This window comes from Venturia canescens, chromosome 8 (genome assembly GCF_019457755.1).
Source record: "Venturia canescens isolate UGA chromosome 8, ASM1945775v1, whole genome shotgun sequence".
Classification (NCBI taxonomy): Eukaryota; Metazoa; Arthropoda; class Insecta; order Hymenoptera; family Ichneumonidae; genus Venturia; species Venturia canescens.
The window spans coordinates 16,547,728-16,566,694 of record NC_057428.1 but is presented as its reverse complement, the minus strand read 5'-3'; the positions used below and the strand labels follow the sequence as shown (position 1 = coordinate 16,566,694).

Here is an 18,967-nt window from a genome sequence, read left to right as displayed (position 1 = left end):
CAATTTCTTAATATTTAGACTTGTGTATCGAAACTCCTTAAAATTGAATTATTGAAAAAAATGATGGAATATAGTTCGATAGAATGCCGACAGGCGGCGACATAAGCGCTCTACTAGCACCGCTTCATGCGCTTCGCGCGTCACTAACGCACTCGTCAACTGTTGACAGTTTTGCAATATGGCCACCGATGTCAACAATCCAGCGTGCCATATAAATTGTTGGGAAAACGTGTTTCGTCTCAATACTTTGCGAGGGTTTTGTATAAATGCATTCCATAAAACTTTTGATGAGTTTATATTGAAGTCATCGCCATAGAAAGTATTAGATATAGAAAATATTTGCAAGTAGATGATTATTTTTTTTTTACATTGCGGTTCTATCAAAAGGTGGAATTTAATTTCGTTCCCGAGATTGGAAAACGCGCCGAGACTGGCAAATAATATTTCTTTAGCTGCATCTGCTCGTTACATGGCCCATTGAAGAAAGTACTCGGGATCAAAAATATTTTGAATATTACAACAGTTGAATACCGATTTCCTCGTCCAAATTCGTCTTTACGAAAATCATTCATCCTCGTTCTCATTTCGCTGAGAGAGAAGGAACGAGACCTTAAAGATAAGAGGGCATTATCGTTATGTCGGTGTGAAATAGAAAACAACATATCGCTCTTTAAGCGTCGAATTTTCTCAGGAACGGGCAAGCGTGAAGGAAAAGAGTGTCGGCGAGGGTGGAAAAAGACTCTCAATAGCAACAAAATCAATCTCACACGAATTGAGTGGGAAAAATCAATAGATTTTAACCCTGTCCCGGTCTCGTTGTGATTAAATGTTTAATTACTCGTGCATGTGACTTTTTTCTGTAATCTGAAAAATTTTGTTCCGTTTGAAAAACTTTCGTCATTATTTCATTTGTTTCATTTGAATTCGGTTTCGATGCAAAAACTCGTTGATCAACCTCGACTAAGCAGAAATGTTTTCGAACCACCATTTTTGCCTACCATTAGAAAATTTTGGTGTAATAGATTTGAAAAAATTTCAGTAAAATCACACACAAATATTTGCCATCGATTCGATAGTGATTGAATCTATAAATATAGACAATTTTTCGATCCTCATCGCTTGTGTATTTCGCTCTGTTGACAGGTTATCCTCGTTACGAAGTCTTTGGACTCGTATCCATTAACGTCCACGACAATAATGATACAAATTGCGAGCCACGTATTGGCCTACACGAACAGCTGCGTGAACCCAATCCTGTACGCTTTCTTGTGCGAAAAGTTTCGTCAAGCTTTCCGCAAGATAACGTTTTGTCGACCGAGAGACGAAATTCAGCATAGACTCGGACCCCCAACAAGAACGACGAGGGCAGCGAGCAGTGGGAATGTACTGTAGGTTCGTATTGACTTTTTCTCATGTACGAGAGTAAGAAAAATTGACACAATTTCTCTGAGTGATTTGGTTTTGTTACATCTGCTTGTTGTTTCGCTTCAAAATTATAAATTGTAACTCATGTCTTTATTAAGGAGGGTGGATCACGAAATCAAAACAATCAGAATTTGATCAAATTTGGTGATAACATTCTTTGGCATCAAGTATAGAAATACAATTTTTTTTAAATTTTTTTACCACGTGGCTTTCGAATAATTGAGCGTTGAATCGAAATTCTCATGCACGAGATGTATAACTGTGTACATGTAAACTCTATGCTTGTACACGTGAACTTTGGTGTTCAATTACTCGAGAGCTATGTCGTAGAAAAATCTAAAAAAATTTATGTTGTCTTATATATTTTTAAAGAATACATTTGCCAAATTTCATTAAATTCTTATCATTTTGAAATTCTTCATATTTTTAACATGGTTTAGCATGGCAACATTGTATCGTCGCGATCCACCCTCCTTAATTTAAAAAGTTGCGATAGATTGGTACCGAATTAACGATTTGGAGAGTCACCAACAACTCCTTTCAAAATATACTTACAAAGTTTGTTATATGGTCACGTATCTCGGAATTGGTTGGATGGATTTACTTGCAACAAGGACCAATGGAAAGGGAAAGATCGACGAAAATTCGTCGTCGGTAATAAAAAATGTAAACGAAGTGCTATCCAGGGACGTGTTAGGTATAGGCATCGCGTCCAAAATGACAGATTTTTAATCGCGAATATATCGAAAACTGAACGGTGAATCGATTTCAAATTTTGACACTCGGTCCATGAAGGCATTACACCATATTTAAGGAGTTTCGGTACAAAAGTCTAAATATTAAGAAATTGATCAAATTTGGTGATAATGTTCTTCAACATCAAGTGCGAAAACACAAATTTTTTCAAAATTTTCTTCTACTTAGTTATCGAGTAATTACGCATTAAAGCAGATTTCTTATGCCCGGAATGTATACCTATATATATGGAAACGCTATGCTTATACACGTAAACTTTAGTGATCAATTACTCGATAACTGTGTAGAAGAAAAATCTTAAAAAATTTGTATTGTCAAATTTGGCACTAAAGAATATGTTCACCAAATTTTATAAAATTCTGAACTTTTTGAAATTTTTTATGCTTTTAGCATGGTTTAGCATGGCAACATTGTATCGCCTGTACCGAAACTCCTTAAATTTCCGCCGGTTCTTAAGATTTCAGCAAAAGTACAAAACTACGTTAACACTTGGCGTCTCTTGATAAGCTTGCTCATTATTGTCCCTATTCAACCATTGAAACCCCACAACCTTCCTTTTTCCGATGAGGGTCATTTTTCGAAAAAAATCTTCAACTCTCTGTAATCGCTGCTCCGGTCTATTCCTGGAGCTGATCACAGCTGCCTGTTCCCTTACTAATGTTAATTCTTCGTATCAAAAAATTTATCGAACGAGGTTTTGCAGCTTGTAATGACCGAGAGAACAGAAAAAAATTCTTTCAGACTGGATTGCGCATTAGCCTCGATATAGCAAAAGCATGCATTGGAACCGACGCAATATTAGAAAAGAGTCGACGGAAAATAATGGTTCTTTCAGTGCTATATGATTGGAGTGAGCCTCTTTCATGTAGGATTCATGCAGATAAAGTAAACCTCTTCCTGCTCCCTATCTCGAGTTCGAGTCTTGTTAGGTGTTCTTACAAAGTTGTTCAGATGAGTATGCGCGCCTTTGATCTTTTGCGATCATACTTGAATATGACTGTTCGAGGGTTTTAGTGAAGTCCCGAGGTACAGTGCTTCACTGTGACTCGAAGAGCATAATGGAAGCCCATCGTGTATGATCAAATCAATAATCATTCCAATACTCGAGTTATCCAATAACTTCACATTATTTTCGAATTCACTCGAAATTTTCGAGGAATTTTGGCCAATCTGAGCCCAGATTTGGCTTTAGCATGCCAAAATACACGGAGAAAGGTGGGCGTGGACGAATGTGCAGACTGCTTGATTTTGAGATTAAATGTTTCAGTTCCACGATCATACTTTCAACTTTTCAGTATATCTTATAAAATTTTAGATTCAGAGTGCACAGAGAGTCGTCAAATAAACCTGGGACACAGCATAAATGCTGTGAAAAAACTAGAGACAAGTACATTAAGCCTTCTGGGCAGCCACCTGTAAAATGACGAAAATCAATGGTTTCAATTCAAGAAACAAAACGTTGTCAAATAAATGCAGAAATCGCCAAGCACATCGGGTTACGAACGAGAAAAATTACGAAAGGAGAATACTTGGAGCCAAAAAATTACAAACGCAAAAAATACAAAGGCAAAACATTAAAAAACAAATTGCGAAGAAAAAAGTTAATAACAGAAATTCACAAAAAAATTGAAACAAAAAAAATTTGGCTGTCGTACTTGGAGTTTTTTTTCTAGTTAATATTATTTAATTTGCCTGTATCTTACACTCACGAATTCTTATACTATAATTCGATCCTATGAGGATAAAAGCGTAAAAGGCAAGTAATGCAGAGGAATGAGTAAATTAATTTTCACCTGAAGTAATACAATTTATTATTCGAGATAAATAGTAGACTTTACTCACATCTCACAGTGACAAATAGCACAGCGGAGCTTAACTGTACCTTTTAAAGGATTTTTTGTGTTAGTACTTTTTTCAGAGCAATTTCGCGACGGAATTATTGTATATAAAGCAGTGCGAAAGCGAAGGCAAAACTAACGCGATGGAATAAAGAATTATGGAATTACTCTGTCACGCGTAATACGCGGGTGAGAAGGAAGCGAACGACGAAACCGTATTTTTCCGAGCCCTCCGATCACAAATCACACGTGACAATTTATTTTTCGGGAACCAAAATTTCTTTACTTTCAAATTTTACCTTCCAATTTACCTGCAATTATTCGAGTCTGTTTTTAATAAAACATGTATTTTCTCACTCTGTAGATTCTTTGCAATTCGATGGAAGAAATATGCAATTAAAAAATCTAAAACCATCATTTTCGAAAGTACGGCAAGGTCCGTCCAGATCCATTTTCCAAAACTCGGTGTCAAGTCGCTATCGCAGTTGTGGGCTTCTATTTTCTAACATTTTCAAAATAATTTGATGTTGTCCAATAGATATTTACAGAATGATCAATCGCCAGGTTAACCAAATCGAATCATTGATAAAATTTCTATGGTACCAAATGTAAAAATTGTATCGAAGCTCGTATATCGATGATCGAAATATTGTACCCCAGTGGAGTTCCTTGTTTTGAAGAAAGAACAAAACGAGCAAAAAATACGGCCGATTTTCGTAGGCGAGCTAATTCTCTTCTCTCCCTAACGTTCAATTATTACGAGGCGAAAGAGAAAATATCGAAACGCACTGTGAGCGTGCACAGTCCATGGATTTTCGTGCTGTCTGCACTGTTAAACACAAGCCGAATAATTGTGCGGGTGAAACGAGATAATTGGTCGGTGCGTGGACAGAAAAAATCGTAGCCCAAGGGATGTACAATCATTGTGCTTTGAGACTGCACTCTTGTTTTCTAGCATCAACAGTTAATTAACCATCGTCGTCGGTGGTTTTCCGCGAATAAAGTAGCGAGGAAAAACATCAGAGAAGAATTATTTTCCTCACGTGAACAAGGAAACAAACAAATTTCATTCGTTTGAATACTCTACGAAAATTAATTTAAAAAAAAAAAAAAAAAAAAAATGGAGCAGCTTTTGAATCTAGCATTCTGCTTTGGTGGAAGAAATTTCTCAATTGTTTTCTAAACGTTCGATTATAATCCGATCGAAATAAAAAAGCCATGTCATTTCGAATAAACAGTGCAATTTCCAACATGAAATATTAAGCGCAACGCTGACTTCTCTTCTGAAGTTCCAACCGTGCGATATGAGCACAATATTGTAAGGAAATGCAGCGATGTTCATTGAAATCTCGAGGTATAATTACAATCTGCAATAAATATTGTAATTGTAGGGCGTTTGAAGACAAACGAAGACTGACGCGCTAATACAGAAGCAGCGTCGAGCAGCATGATCGTTGACATCTGTTGACATCTGTTGAAACCTTTTGACATCTGGAGTACGATAAATACGCTGATGAAAGCGAAATGAAATACGAAAAGATCTCCGGAATACTGGGAATCGAGGTGCGAAAGCGGGAGAGGTATTTCGACCCCAGAACGACGGAGAGAGAAATCTTCAGTGGATTCACGCGGAGTAAATAAAATTGCGGGAAAGAGTTCCACAAGGCAGAGCAGGATTCTGAATTTGTAATGGAATTCACGACAGTTCCTTTGTCTGTAAAGTGCAAATCTTACGACGTATATGAATATACGTTTGGAACTCCATCAACGCAAGGACACGGTTTCAAAGTGATACCGTCATGATAATTGCACGGGAACAGTGCACTTTCAATGAAGACACGGTAACTTTGTTACACAACGCAACAAAGAGCCATGAGAATCCCTTGTTTGTGGTCAATGCCTATCCAACTATATGAGGCAATGGTGTAGAGCATGTGGAGGCTGAACGGATCAACATTGCCGTGAGCCAGAGACAAGAGAATACACGAGGGGCCAAACCTCGTCGGAGCCTAAAACGAATAATCTTTTAGAGTGAGAGCAGGCGGCGTTCTTTATGCTCTGAGAATCGATAGTTTCTTTCGAAGTCCGAAATAAAATATTAGGATCGTTTTGCCTGAGCAGTGAAAACTATCAAACCTTTTTCCAGAAAGGTATTTTACGAAAAATTGTTCTTTAGGGAGTTAACATTCACGGAGTTTTGAATATTCTGATAGTGCATCAAAAGTTTAGTCATGGACGGAAGGGTTCAAACTTTTTTGAAAATATTTCTGTTTTACTAATGGAAGTTGAATAATCATTATTGAACTGATCTGATAGTCATGAAATGCGATATATTGAGGCTTTATATGCACTTGTGATGGGCGGAAAAATCGAAAAGTTTTTTATTAGATATTCTTTAAGAGGATGGATCAGTCGGTATATCGCAACCATGAGTGCGAGAGAGACAGTTGCAAATTTCGAAATTGAAATTCTTTGGCACAGTTTGACCGATTAAAAAAAGGCTCTGTCAGTCGATTTTTGCCATCGTTCTGCGTAGGCTGACTGAGCCTTTTTTTAATCGATCAAACTGTGTCAAGGAATTTCGATATCGAAAATTCCCAGTGAGGTTACCGACTGATCTCTTAAGTACAATATCTGAAGAATATTATCACGAAATTTCACAAAGATCGGAGCATCAGATTCGTAGCTATGGGTATTTGAACCGACCGGCTAGTGGGCGCGGTCGTCAATACTTGAATCTTTAAACGCGATTATCTCAGAATCGTCTTTTTTGAAAAATACCTTTGCGGTGGACACGATTACTAAAAATCTATTAATCCGATCCATACGAAATTTATACCACTTATTTATCATAATAATTCCTACTGCCTGGACGAAGGATATCGTATTTCGTTGGAAAAAAATTGTAACAAAAATCCGAAAATTTAGCACCTCAAAAAGTGGATTTTTTGTTAAAACTGTCGCCGTTATTCTCAAGTCAAAGCTTTTACAAAAACTTCGTCCCGGCGCCCAGGCTATTATTATAATAAATAAGTGGCATAAATTTCGTAGGGATCGGATTAATAGTTTTTTAGTTATCGTGTCCACTGCAAGTGATGCTCAAAAAAGGTTGCTACTGAAATACAGTCGGAGTCCCGTCCTTTTCAGAAATATTTTGATGATAAAAATTGTAAAAATACACATGTACCAATGAATGCCGTTCACAGTTTTTCAGTAAACATTTATTTTCTTGTCGATAAAAAATCAAGAAAATCACTTTTTTCGCCCGCTGCAAGTGTCCATAAGACCTTAACTCCATACGGTTACAAAACTTCGAGAAAATCGACTGTATGATCGACTCACTATACGGACAGCAGGAAGGAAATTTCAGACGTAAGCAATCTTCAAAATCCGCTGATCAGAGCATGAATCGCATAACTCCAAGATTGTCGCACAACCACTCTATCTAAACAACGACCATTTCCCAATAACGAATAGTTAAAACTGATTCGCGAAAGAACGATAAATCGCAATAAATTCGAAAACAATTAATCACCTGGCATTTTCGTCTTGTCCATGAAAGATTCGAAGAACTATCGTTTGGCTGTCACATCCCCAATCTTTGCAACCTTCCTACCGTAATTCTATCCGCTGCCACATTCACCAACGCTTGTCTTCAGTATTGGCGTATAGTCGCGGCGTTTAGTCCCTCGGCGTTTTGGGATCGGCGTTTTGTCGTGTCGCTCATTTTTACGTGCGTGGTTGCACACGTGGAGAAAGAGAAAAAGAGGCATTGGTCGTGAAGGGCGGGCCGGGAAAGGCGCAGGAAGGGAGAGACTCGGCAGAGAGAAAGAGAGCGAGATTCTTGCTTCATTTTCTCTTCACACTTTCTGACTGGCACCTTCCGTTACGCACTACATTTTGCACTCCTCTACCTTACACTCGTTATCTCGCACCCTCACTTTTGCATCCTCTCCCTCGAGTGCGCCTTCAATTCTTGTTCTCCGATCCGATCTCGCACCCCCGTCTCCAACTCCATTTCGCTTTTCCTCTTTCGAATTCTTTATTCGCACCCTCTGTTCCGCACTCCATATCGCATTCTCTGGTTTGATTGTTCTGTCTCGCACTTAATGTTTCGTACTCTTTGTCTCACTCTCGTTATTGCATTTTTCATGTTGCACTTTGTCCCCTCTATTTTCCCTTTGTCTCGGAGTCTTGTACAAATCGATTGTTCGTATGGCTCGCCATGTTTAATTTTGCTGTAGTGTTTGGGTGATGGGACATACATATTTTGCGAATAAAAAGTTATTCGAGTAATGGGGAACAGAGTACAATAATGAAATAATATTTTCTTGATCGTGAACGAAAATCCGAATAATTGACAAATTCCCCAGTAGGATAACAATCATTTCAGTTATTCGTATTATTTTTCTTGTGAAATACAAACTATTTGGATGATTGAAAATAATCGGCGGCGGGACATCACTTGGTTCCGTAATCGGTAAGACTCTCACTTTTAGATACAATTTCATCATTTTCTTCGCCGATCTCTGGTCTAATTCTATCGCTCACTCATCATTAATAATAATAATCGTAATAACAACATAAAATCAAATTAACAACGGTACGTGCGTTAGCGTTTGACCCTTCTCAACGTGCTCAGGAGAAATTGGTCAGACGAAAATTCCTCCTTTTCGTGCCGTGTTATTTTTCAACCCTTTTTCGTGACGTCTGCAAAATTACTATGTCAGAGTGTAACATAGTACTGCGGCGGCGAGTCGCTACCGTGACTTAAGGTCGAGCGGCTATGGATTTATTTAAATCCTCATAATTTTGTAAAAAAATGCTTTTAAAAACTTTTTTTTCGTATGAGCCCTAAAAAGAGGATGGAGATGGTTCATATATTTAGATATCAAATAACAATCCCCTTTCAGGGGAAAAAAATTCGGACAAGTATATTGATGATTGCCCGTTTACGTATTATATTACGAAAATTGTAAAAAAAAAAAAAAGTTTCTTGAACCTTGCCGAAAACGATTTTTAACCGTGGAAAAAAATACAAAAATTTTATTAAATGCCTCAAAGCAGCACTAAAATTTATGATAAAATATTGAGGTCAAGTATTCAGAATATATCAACATTCACGCACTGAAAAGCTTTAGCCAAATTATTCAATTTTAAAATTCATCAAAATTACTCATGCAAATTGAAATAAAAAATCATAAAAAAACCCAAAATCTTGCTTTCCCGTTGAAAATAATGCCAATAACTTTGATTAATTTCGAAATATCTAGCATGTATTTCTATTTCAGTTCTCTTCTCGTACCAATGTAACGGATAGATAACCTTAAAATAATTAGCACTTCTCAGTTCCCTCCGTGTGCATTTTTATGGTCTATACCGACTCTAAAAAAGACTTTCACCGTTTACCCACCGAAGTTTGATATTTTTTCGTATTCCTGCGATTGAAATCCCACGAGCAGAGTTTATTGATATTTATTCCAGGTTATTCATCAAAAATTGAATTTCAAAATAGAATATACTGAGGGGAAATTTGTGATGATTTAAAAGAAAATAATAGTCAGGCACGCCATTAAAATTAGGGGCATGATAATGGATCGGCCAAGAGAAGCAATAAAACGAAGATTAGTCGAAGGATAACAAGCGAAAGACGGTACAATTAATGATCGAGTGATTGAGCCATTTATAAATATTTTCTAAGGCTGGCAAATGTCACACAGTCATTAACGGTTAATGGATATTTGTTTGCGCAAGACAACGTGGCAGCTTACTAAAGTAAATTCAACATTGGGATAACTCAGGAAAAGGGTAGAATCGTCGTCTAGTCGTTACGAAGATAAGAACTCTGGCGCGTTCCTTCAATTACGAAGAACGTTGAGGTGCACAGATTCTGTTGAAGTTGATGAGACTTCCAACTTTGCCAACGCGGAACAAGATAAGCCTTTCCGGTTGACGGAGTAGTGACGAGGGATGAATTATAATTTCCGCGTTGCTGGTCTTTCGTCCCACGATTTAAATCGCTCGACGACTTTGCCGCGTCCGCCTCCGCACCCCAAGTTTGACCAAAACACAAGTCACTCTCGAAAAGCAAGAAAATATCGTTTCGAGACTGTCTCTGACTACTTTTTCACTGTACTCGAGTTGTTGAAACTTTCCCATGATATTTTTTCTTCCCCTTCCATTTCTGTCAACGTTTATTACTCCTGCGTCACAGGGGAGCCTTCCTTCTTTCCCCTGTCACTTCTAGTGAATTCACCGCAAATAAAAAACTAAGATATTGCAAAGAATGTGACACATTTGATATTTACAAACTTTCAACGTTTCTCTCGATCTAGAGTGAGTGAATTTTTTTCGATACCGTATTCGCTGCTCCTCCAGTGGCTGCATATTCAATTTTTCGTCATTCATCGTGCGCCCGTTTGATATCGTCGTGTTTTTTTATGCCCGTCAGTTGTTCGACTTCAGACGAAACTCGGGGACGTAAAAACGTGGAAATGTATTAAAAAAAAAACGGAAAAGTTTCAGATGCTCCCAACGTCCTGGAACAGGAGGGTGCAAACTACCCTCCGATACTCCTTCCAATAACTCACTGGGAAACACTTACGTATATCGTTGCTAGTAGGGGAAGAGGCTCTATGAGTCTGAAATAAAGCGATCGTCATCTTGTGGTTGTAGATGCCAAGAGGGATTTCCTAACATTTTTGTTCTTATTTGTGTTCGTGTTTGACCGAAAGACTCGTGTGCAATACACACTCTCGTATTACTCAGTCTCCGCTGAACCGTTCTAGGGTCTTTCACTCGTGACAAATTATTTTCTTATTAATGTACGTATGTAAGTTTATTTATTTATCTATGTGCAACCTGAAAGCGACAGAACGACTTAATCTACCGCAGTTTATCCACCAAATTTCGTAATAATGTTGTGTCTTCTTCCAGTGATGGAAGAATTTGTTTTATGTACATACGAAGTGTCCCAGAAGTTAAGACTTGGCTCTAACTAAAACAGTATCAAAGCTCTGAAAAACAAAGTTCGAGCCATTTTTCTGTGCGAGCAAGATACTTCTTGCTTACCTTCTTACCAGCTACCAATAATTCTCAACAGTATAATGATCGTCTAACCAATTTTTCACGTGTTTGAAAGCAAATAATTATTTGTTTACTGAAAAGATAACTTTGGTTTCCCTGTTGAATAGGAATTCGTTAATGATCTCGAATATACATCTGCCAAGCTGTTTGGATGTAAATAATAATATAAATAATGGGATAAGTCATCGAGCAAAAGTGTTCAAACTAGCAAATCAACGGCAGTTTATAGATTAGAAGAGACTTTCTGTTTTGAATTTCGTGATCGTACTAGCCTCCGATTTTTGAATAAGAGTTTATAAACTTCGAATGATAATACGGAGACTGCAGCTTTGAATGTCAAAAATAAATAAAATAGAAACTTCAAAGTTCGAAGTACAGAAAGACTGCATATTACCGAGGTTGAAATACTCAAACACCAAAAACTCGAAGGGTCAAAATAGCGAAACGTTAGAAAGTCGACCGATAAAAATGAATAAATGCAGCGAAACTGAAAATACACGCCTCACTTACTCGCTCACTCGGACTGACGATCCTCAATTTCAACCATCGCCGTTTTGATTTTCGCCTTTTCGAGCCATCGTTATTCTGCATATCTAAGTTTTATACGTTGGGAAAATTCACTTTCGATTTTTCGCTACTCTGTATTCTGGTCTGTCTACGAAACAACTATTCTCCATTTTGAATTCGAAAAAATGAATTTTTGACATTTGTATGGCGTGTCAGAATTGCGTTCGAAATGAAAACTGTCGAAATATATATTTTCGAGTAAATACAGATTCAAAGGAGGAATATTCGATTAATCACGCAATCTGCTAAACGGTCGATGAGCAATAATAATTTCAAATTACCTCTATTTCTCCAATCCGATACTACAATTTAAAAAAATTCGAAACATCGATCGTTCTACAATTCGGTTATTCGACATATTGAACCCCATCCAATCACGTGTAAAAAAATGAGAAGGCAAGGTCAAAGTGTAAAGAATTCGCGAAGCTGAAAACCCTCCGTTCCCGATTCATTTCTCGGGTATATTTGACTTGAACGAAAAAAAATGAAATATCTTAATTAAACTGAGATTTGTTGAAAGTTTGATTACATAATGGCAGTCTTGTAGCAAGTCTTTTTTAATTAAAAAAAATAGAATGCCGATATCGGAGGTACCGACTTTTTGTTTCGCCTGGGTTGCTCGCCGCACTAATCCGTAATTACGGATGGAACTTTTTTAATTCGCAAACGACCGCCATTTGATATGTACTTTAGGTAAATAAAACTACTTTGGGTAACTTACTTTGGGTAAATAAAAAATGCACGCTTCAATTATTCCACTTTTTTGAGAGGTTTTATACTTCGACCAAAAAACTTTTCATCAGCAAAAGAAAATGAAAAAAACGAATCCACATGTATGAGACTTTCGCTTTAAGGTACCTCGGGAAGTTCGTTTACAGGCATTTGGACAGATTCTGTGACGCGAAAAAGTGAGTAGTCATATTTCTTGATTCCTTAGCTCGTTATTCCATTTTCTTTTGCATCGCAGAGGAGAGGCACTATCACGTTAGCATCAGGTGGTGAAGAGCACCCTCTTGGCGCTAGAGGCTTGACATTAGCGTTGTAATGAATAATACAAGAGGAAGAGAGAGACTTTTCCCCTGAAAGGGTTTACGAAGAGGCCTTTAGGAGTAGATTTAAAGAAAACAAAGGAAAAAAGAAAATGAGGTGAAGAGTGGCAGTGGAAAGAAGACGTTACACAGGCATGTGAGAATATGTGTGTATTACCGAAATGGCGTACTCGAAAAAGAGTGTCGAGGCAGAAGTAATGAAAGAATGAGAGAAAAAAGTGGGGAGAAACGTGGAAAGAGCGAGAGCCAGTCTTTCGGGGTGAAAAGTATGGTCTCGTACGGACTGGTAAAAATACTAGAGGCCTGAAAATATTTCTGTTGCTCTCGTTTGGATGCCATCCAGTGGCATTATTTGAAAGTTGTCGTTGTAAAGAGAATCCCAAGACAGAGAAGGGAAGGAAGAAAGGAGTACGAGCCGACAGTTTATTGGGATTGGAAAAAATCCTCGGGAAAAAACGTTCCGCTAGAGAGGATGGGGTGGATCGAGTATGAACCCGGATAGGGAATGAAAGAGCGAGTCTCCTATCGGAAAGTTCGTCGTGAAAAGTAGCAGCGAATATTTGGCTCGGTCGCGGATGTTCGAACATAAAAGATTCGCGTTGTGAAACGATCGTGGAAGAATGAATGTGCTTGTGGATTACATCCGCTGAGGAAATTGGAGAAGGGTAAAAATCGTGCCAAAAATAAAGTCTCCTTCGTCCCTTCGTCCCATTTAATTTCCTTACTTCCGTCCTGAAGGCAGAGATCGATGAGCACAGCTAATAAAAACAACTGTGAATAATTATCTCGAGGAGGTTTTCAAGAAAGGAAGTGTATCGAGTCAACGCTCTTTGTGGGGCTTAACTCGATGGATGAAAAAAAATGTCCAACAAGTACAGTGTCAGCGATGAGTTAAGATCCCATCTGAACTGACGATGGAACTCGGAAGGGGTGGAAAATAATAAAAGAAAATGTCGGTGGACGTTGTACCACATGTGAAACTTCTCATCGCATTCTTCACCTTTATACGTCCCGAACTCTTCGTCCTTTCGTTCCCCCATTTTCCCCTGGCTCCGTAAACACATCCCGTTGTTTACAGAGGCCGGAAAGAAGACAAAATAACCGTACAGCCTCACAAAAAACACAATGTGTAGGTATATGAATGATGTACCACTACTCAGGGTGAAAAGAATGGCCTAGGAGACCATGACAGAAATCATTCCCTGGGGGTTGTTTCTTTGGGATTAAAAACCTTTTCAGACTTGCTTCCCCATTCGTTTCAATTACAGAATCATTACGATCCAGTGAGTAAACATAATTATTTAGTGCATAAATCGAGTGAGACTTCAATTAAAATGATTGTACGAACTGAAACTACGAAAGGACGCCAAATATCAAAAGCCTAAAAGCCAAAATATTAAAATCTTCACACCTGGTATTCTTATTGATTACGATTAATTACATGTATTCTGGCGATTCATCAAAAATTGAGATACACGATTGAATCCCGCAGAGGTTTTTCGCTGCTGGGAAGCTTATATTAATCCCTCAATGTTTTAAACCACAAAAAAGAAACATTTACAAAAATTTGCAGACCATAAAAGTACGGATTTCTTCAACAATCGAAAAAATACCAAATGCAATAAACTTTCGTTCATTTTACTTCGTTTTACCTGTCTCGTGTTCCTATTTTCGGTTCTCGACATATTTTTGTCGTTGGCTATACGCTTCTTTTTCAATCTATCGTACATGGTTGATATCGAATTTCGTGAGCTGATAATCAGCTCATAATAAGCGAACATAGACTTCTACATAGACGGGCAAACATTTTTATAATTGATTGACATAATTATCAGTAATGCACGAGGAGAAGTCGTCAACGCGTGAATTTTCGTGAACGAAAATGAAATGACACGAGCAAACATGCCGTAAGCTCTTTTAAGTGTATTTGTACAATTCACTAATATTGTCTGGTATGCATAGAAGGCAAACTGTTCAAGAAAAAAAATGGGGAGAACTGTTGACTTTTTTTCTTGCGTTTCGTATCGATCGTGGTTCCCCTTGGAGTAAGCGACCACATTTTCCTGTCTTCTGTTCAGTTTAGCGTACATATAAGCGCGTCCCTTTTGATGTTTCACGCGCGAAAAATTGGTCCGAGGCCACGTTATTACTCGAGCCTCCGTCATTTATAATGCTGGTAGACACCGGAGCGTAGAAAGAATGGACTATCTGGAAAAAGCTAAATCTTGGAAAAAAGGAACACTCGTACCTCGCTGAGATCATAAATCTGCATCCATCTCATGAAAAACTTGAGAAATGTCACCAAGAATAGACATAATTCTGTTATGAGAAAGACATTTTCCAACATTTTATGAGACAATTGTGATAATTGCAAGCACTGTGAATGAAGGGCAAAGTATACACGCTTCGTTCGCCTCGAAACTTCGAAGACGAGAGTTTTCCACATCGTCAGACTCGCTAATTGGAAGGAAAAGAAGCTCAACTCACACAGGAAAAATGGCATAAATGAGCTAAGGTCTTTCGCTCTCAGCTAGCTGAGAGACGTCAAAATTTTATACCCTCAGAATAGGTCGCTATCCGTCTGGCACACGTGACAGCTCGCTTGCTGAATACTCTTTGGCCATGAGACTAGTTTTTTCAGACAAATTTTTCATCGCTGTCAATTACCGTAGCTCCCGCGACGCGTTATGCACATGGACTCGAAAGTTGGTCAAAAAAATCTTTGCAACAATGGAGAAAGGGTGTTGTTTTTCCTATGAACACTTCATTGAATTCGTGATATTTGTAGTAGTGCATTTTAAATTCATTCTATTACGATTGCCATTATTTCCATCTACATGCTCATTGTCATACGAGCATTTTGAAACTTTGTTATTTGATCCGACGAACGTTAATGTCTCGTTGTTAAAATGAACCCTTTTCGGTTCAAGAAGATACACGATTTCTGAAAGGCAATAGGAATTTTATTGGGATTCAGTGATTAGGAGGAAAAATTTTATGATATTTGATTCTGAGCAAGACTAATCTCACAGGAGAAGAGAATTTTCACGAGACGATGGTGTACTGTGCCTTGCTCCAGTTTCAGTATTTGAGAATTTATTCATAAGGCATAATTATAGAATTGAGGTAATCGATGTGATAGTTTTGGAGGATCAACTTCATTGAATTAGAGAAGAAACACGAGTCAGCAATCGAATGGAACGTAGAGATTGTCACACACAAATACAATATGATTATTCCAATAAAAGTGTAAATTATAAAGAAACCTTAAGTTTTAGGAGATTACCTGACGAAATCTCGATTAACTGTAACTCAAGTGAAGGAAAAAACGTACTCCATCTCCATCACTCGTTCTTTTGATCACACAGATGTAAATTTCGTCACGTTAAGCAGTCTTATCGTTCTTTGGCAACTCGAGTACAATTTTAAGGGTGAAGACGTAATTATAACACAAAATATCGACATTACATAAAATTATTGAATATTTCCATGACATGCATGAACTTTGGGTCCTTTTTTACTGTTCGTTGGATAAAAACTGTCTCCAAGTAAACAAACGTCTTTGCTTCGTGTGTTCCTTTTTTTTCTCTTTTATATCTGTCAAGACCAATCGATAATATTAACACTCGGCTCAAAGAATGGACCATCGATCAGACAACAAGTTTCTCTATTTTATAACATCTTTTGAGCGCTCATAGTCATTTATATAACGGAATCCAGTTCATGCAGAATACACTGTAGAAATGGTGCACGAGTATCCAAAGAAAAATATATTGGCCGGATGTAAATAACTCACCCGAGAGAAACTATAAAATCGGTATCGTTGAAAGGGATTCGGATGCGGTCGTATATCGAGGCGATGTTTATTGTCCATTCCGTAAGTGTGCGTGGTCTTCGCAGCTTTCTTCGATTTCAATGTTTTTCCTCTCCTCCGGATGAGTTTTCGGGTTTATACGTCGCGGACTGTAACCGATTTCAGGAAAATCTAGTTCTCTCAGGCCAAACTCGTTGGATCCGAGGTAGCTTGTTCTATAATTCCAGCAGGAGAAACTGAACTCGGTTCGGGCGGTTATGTACACGAAGTAAATATATACAGCAGGGTCAAGAGTGCACGAGTCTCTTAACGAAAAACAATACAAGAAAGACGACCGATTACGAACAAAAGGCAGTGCGACTAATTTCACAAGTGCCTTTTTTGCACTGATTCTTTCGCACTAATCTTAATTGGACTAATTTGTTTCTTTTTTTCTCTCGCAGTAATGTCAGATATTAGTACATCTATTTAAAAAAAATTTTTTTTATCAATTTTAAGGAAATGGAAAAACGAACTCAGTTTTTCTTTGACGAAAAACCAGTTTCTCGGAAAAATTCGTAATAATTAAGACAAAGCAGTGCTTTTCTGCTTCCCCTGCCACAGTGTACATTTCATATTCCTCCTTTGCCCCCGATTCTGCTCGGTCTGACCATTTCGCTTCGGTCTGTGCTTTTCTCAGCCCCTGCCTCTTCCGCCTTTGCTTCTTCTGCGTCCATCACTCACACGCCTGTCTCTGGCTGTGCTTCGGCTACTTTTGTCCGTTCTATTTCTACCTCGGTTTTTTTTAAAAACTGCTCCTTCAGCCTTTGACTTTTCACCTATGTCTCTGCTTCCCCTGCCACAGTTTGCTCTTCCTCGATCTCTCCTGCCTCTACCTCGGCCTCTGACTTTTCTAACTACGCCTCTACTTCTTCCACCGATGAATTTATCTCCCACTGCTTCTCAATGTTTTGTGTATGTTTTCCCTTCACCTTCGACTTTTCTGCCCCTGCCATAGGCTTTTATGGTCCCTGCCCATGCCTCTGTTTCTGCCTTCTGTTTCTGTGTTTTCTGCTCTAACTTTCTGCCTTCACCTCAGCCTCTTTTGTCTGCATCTCTCTGCGTTTTCCAGGGACTCTGCCTCGACCTCTTTATCTTCACCTCTTGAGCACTTTTGCTGTTAAAACTGTTGTACCGACACGTTTCAAACAATATATTGTGGTATAGATGAACGTAAATATGCGACTCCTTACGCAATAGAATATATTTCTGGTAAAACTCCTAGCTCATACTAATAAAAAAAAAAAAAAAAACAAAAAATCAATCCAATAGGATAGCGGATTCGATACAGCGAAGATCTTCCGAGTACCAACATGGGTACGATTCGTTCCTATTTACGATATTTTGTTTCGATTGTTACGGACATATTAAATTTGTTCTTTATTCAATTTTTTTCAAAAAGTCTCCGAATGTGAGTGGTGTATGCCCTGGCAGTATAATTTGTTGAATATTTAATTTTTTAAACAGAATCACAACAAAATAATGATTGTTAAATAATTAGTTGAATAATAATTATAACAATTTGATGGACAAAAATTGACGATTTATAGAATTTTCTCGATTGCATTCGTTTATCGTTGGTTAAGCATGCTTTATTGTCTTGCACTTTTTGCGACTGTCGTTATTTCCTTTATTCCCGTATTCTCCGTTTTATCTCTTCCTTCGAACGTTCGCCAGTATCCCGCGCTTTTATTATCATATTTCAGTCTGGTTTTTCTCGAAGCTTACATTAGACGACGAAAAAAAATGAGCAGGGAAAGCCGGTGTGCGCGGAAGAGACAGGGGTAGACGAGGGCGTGAAATCGGAATTGCAAGAAAATCGAGTAGACCTTCTCGAGATGCCAAATAATGTTGAAAAAAATGGGCGTGAGGGCTGAAAAGCCGAGATGTTCTCGCATCGACGAGGGCGAAATTCAGTAATGGAAATTGGATTCGACGCCACGCGGAAGAGCCACTTAATTCTGTAACTTTCGTTTTTGCAGTCTCCCTCTCGTCTCAATTTTTACCATCCCTCATCCAGCATCAGTTCAATTTAATTCCCAGTAGAGTTGGACGGGATGAAGACAGAGTTTGATTGAGAAAAGAAGAGTAAAGTGCATTTAATCTCATTTTCAACCGAATTTATTCAAATCGAACCTAATTTTTTCGGTACCATGGAAATTTGCACGTACGTTCGATCAATGTGGGCTGCATTTTTTCTAGCGTCGGTTTTCTTCGTGCGTTTATTGCCTCTCATTCACTTCGACTTCAAATTCAAACTAAAACAAAATTACTCTTCAATTCGTATATGCTCGTATTTGAGAGGTCCTGTACGCTGAAACGTAATTCAATTATCACTTGAATTCAATGAATTAGCTTGTAAAAGGTAGAACACTGTAAGCCATGGTGAAATA

General features: G+C 38.1%; 1 protein-coding gene across 3 annotated transcripts in view; it reads left to right on the top strand.

Annotated features, from left to right (window-relative positions):
* Positions 1-18,967, top strand: part of LOC122415396 (allatostatin-A receptor-like) — a 37,633-nt gene that overhangs the window by 11,470 nt on the left and 7,196 nt on the right. For all 3 annotated transcript variants that reach the window (XM_043427498.1, XM_043427497.1, XM_043427496.1), the window contains exon 5: positions 1,144-1,392. In XM_043427498.1, coding sequence (XP_043283433.1) covers positions 1,144-1,392 — 249 coding nt within the window. The remainder of the gene's footprint in view (positions 1-1,143; positions 1,393-18,967) is intronic.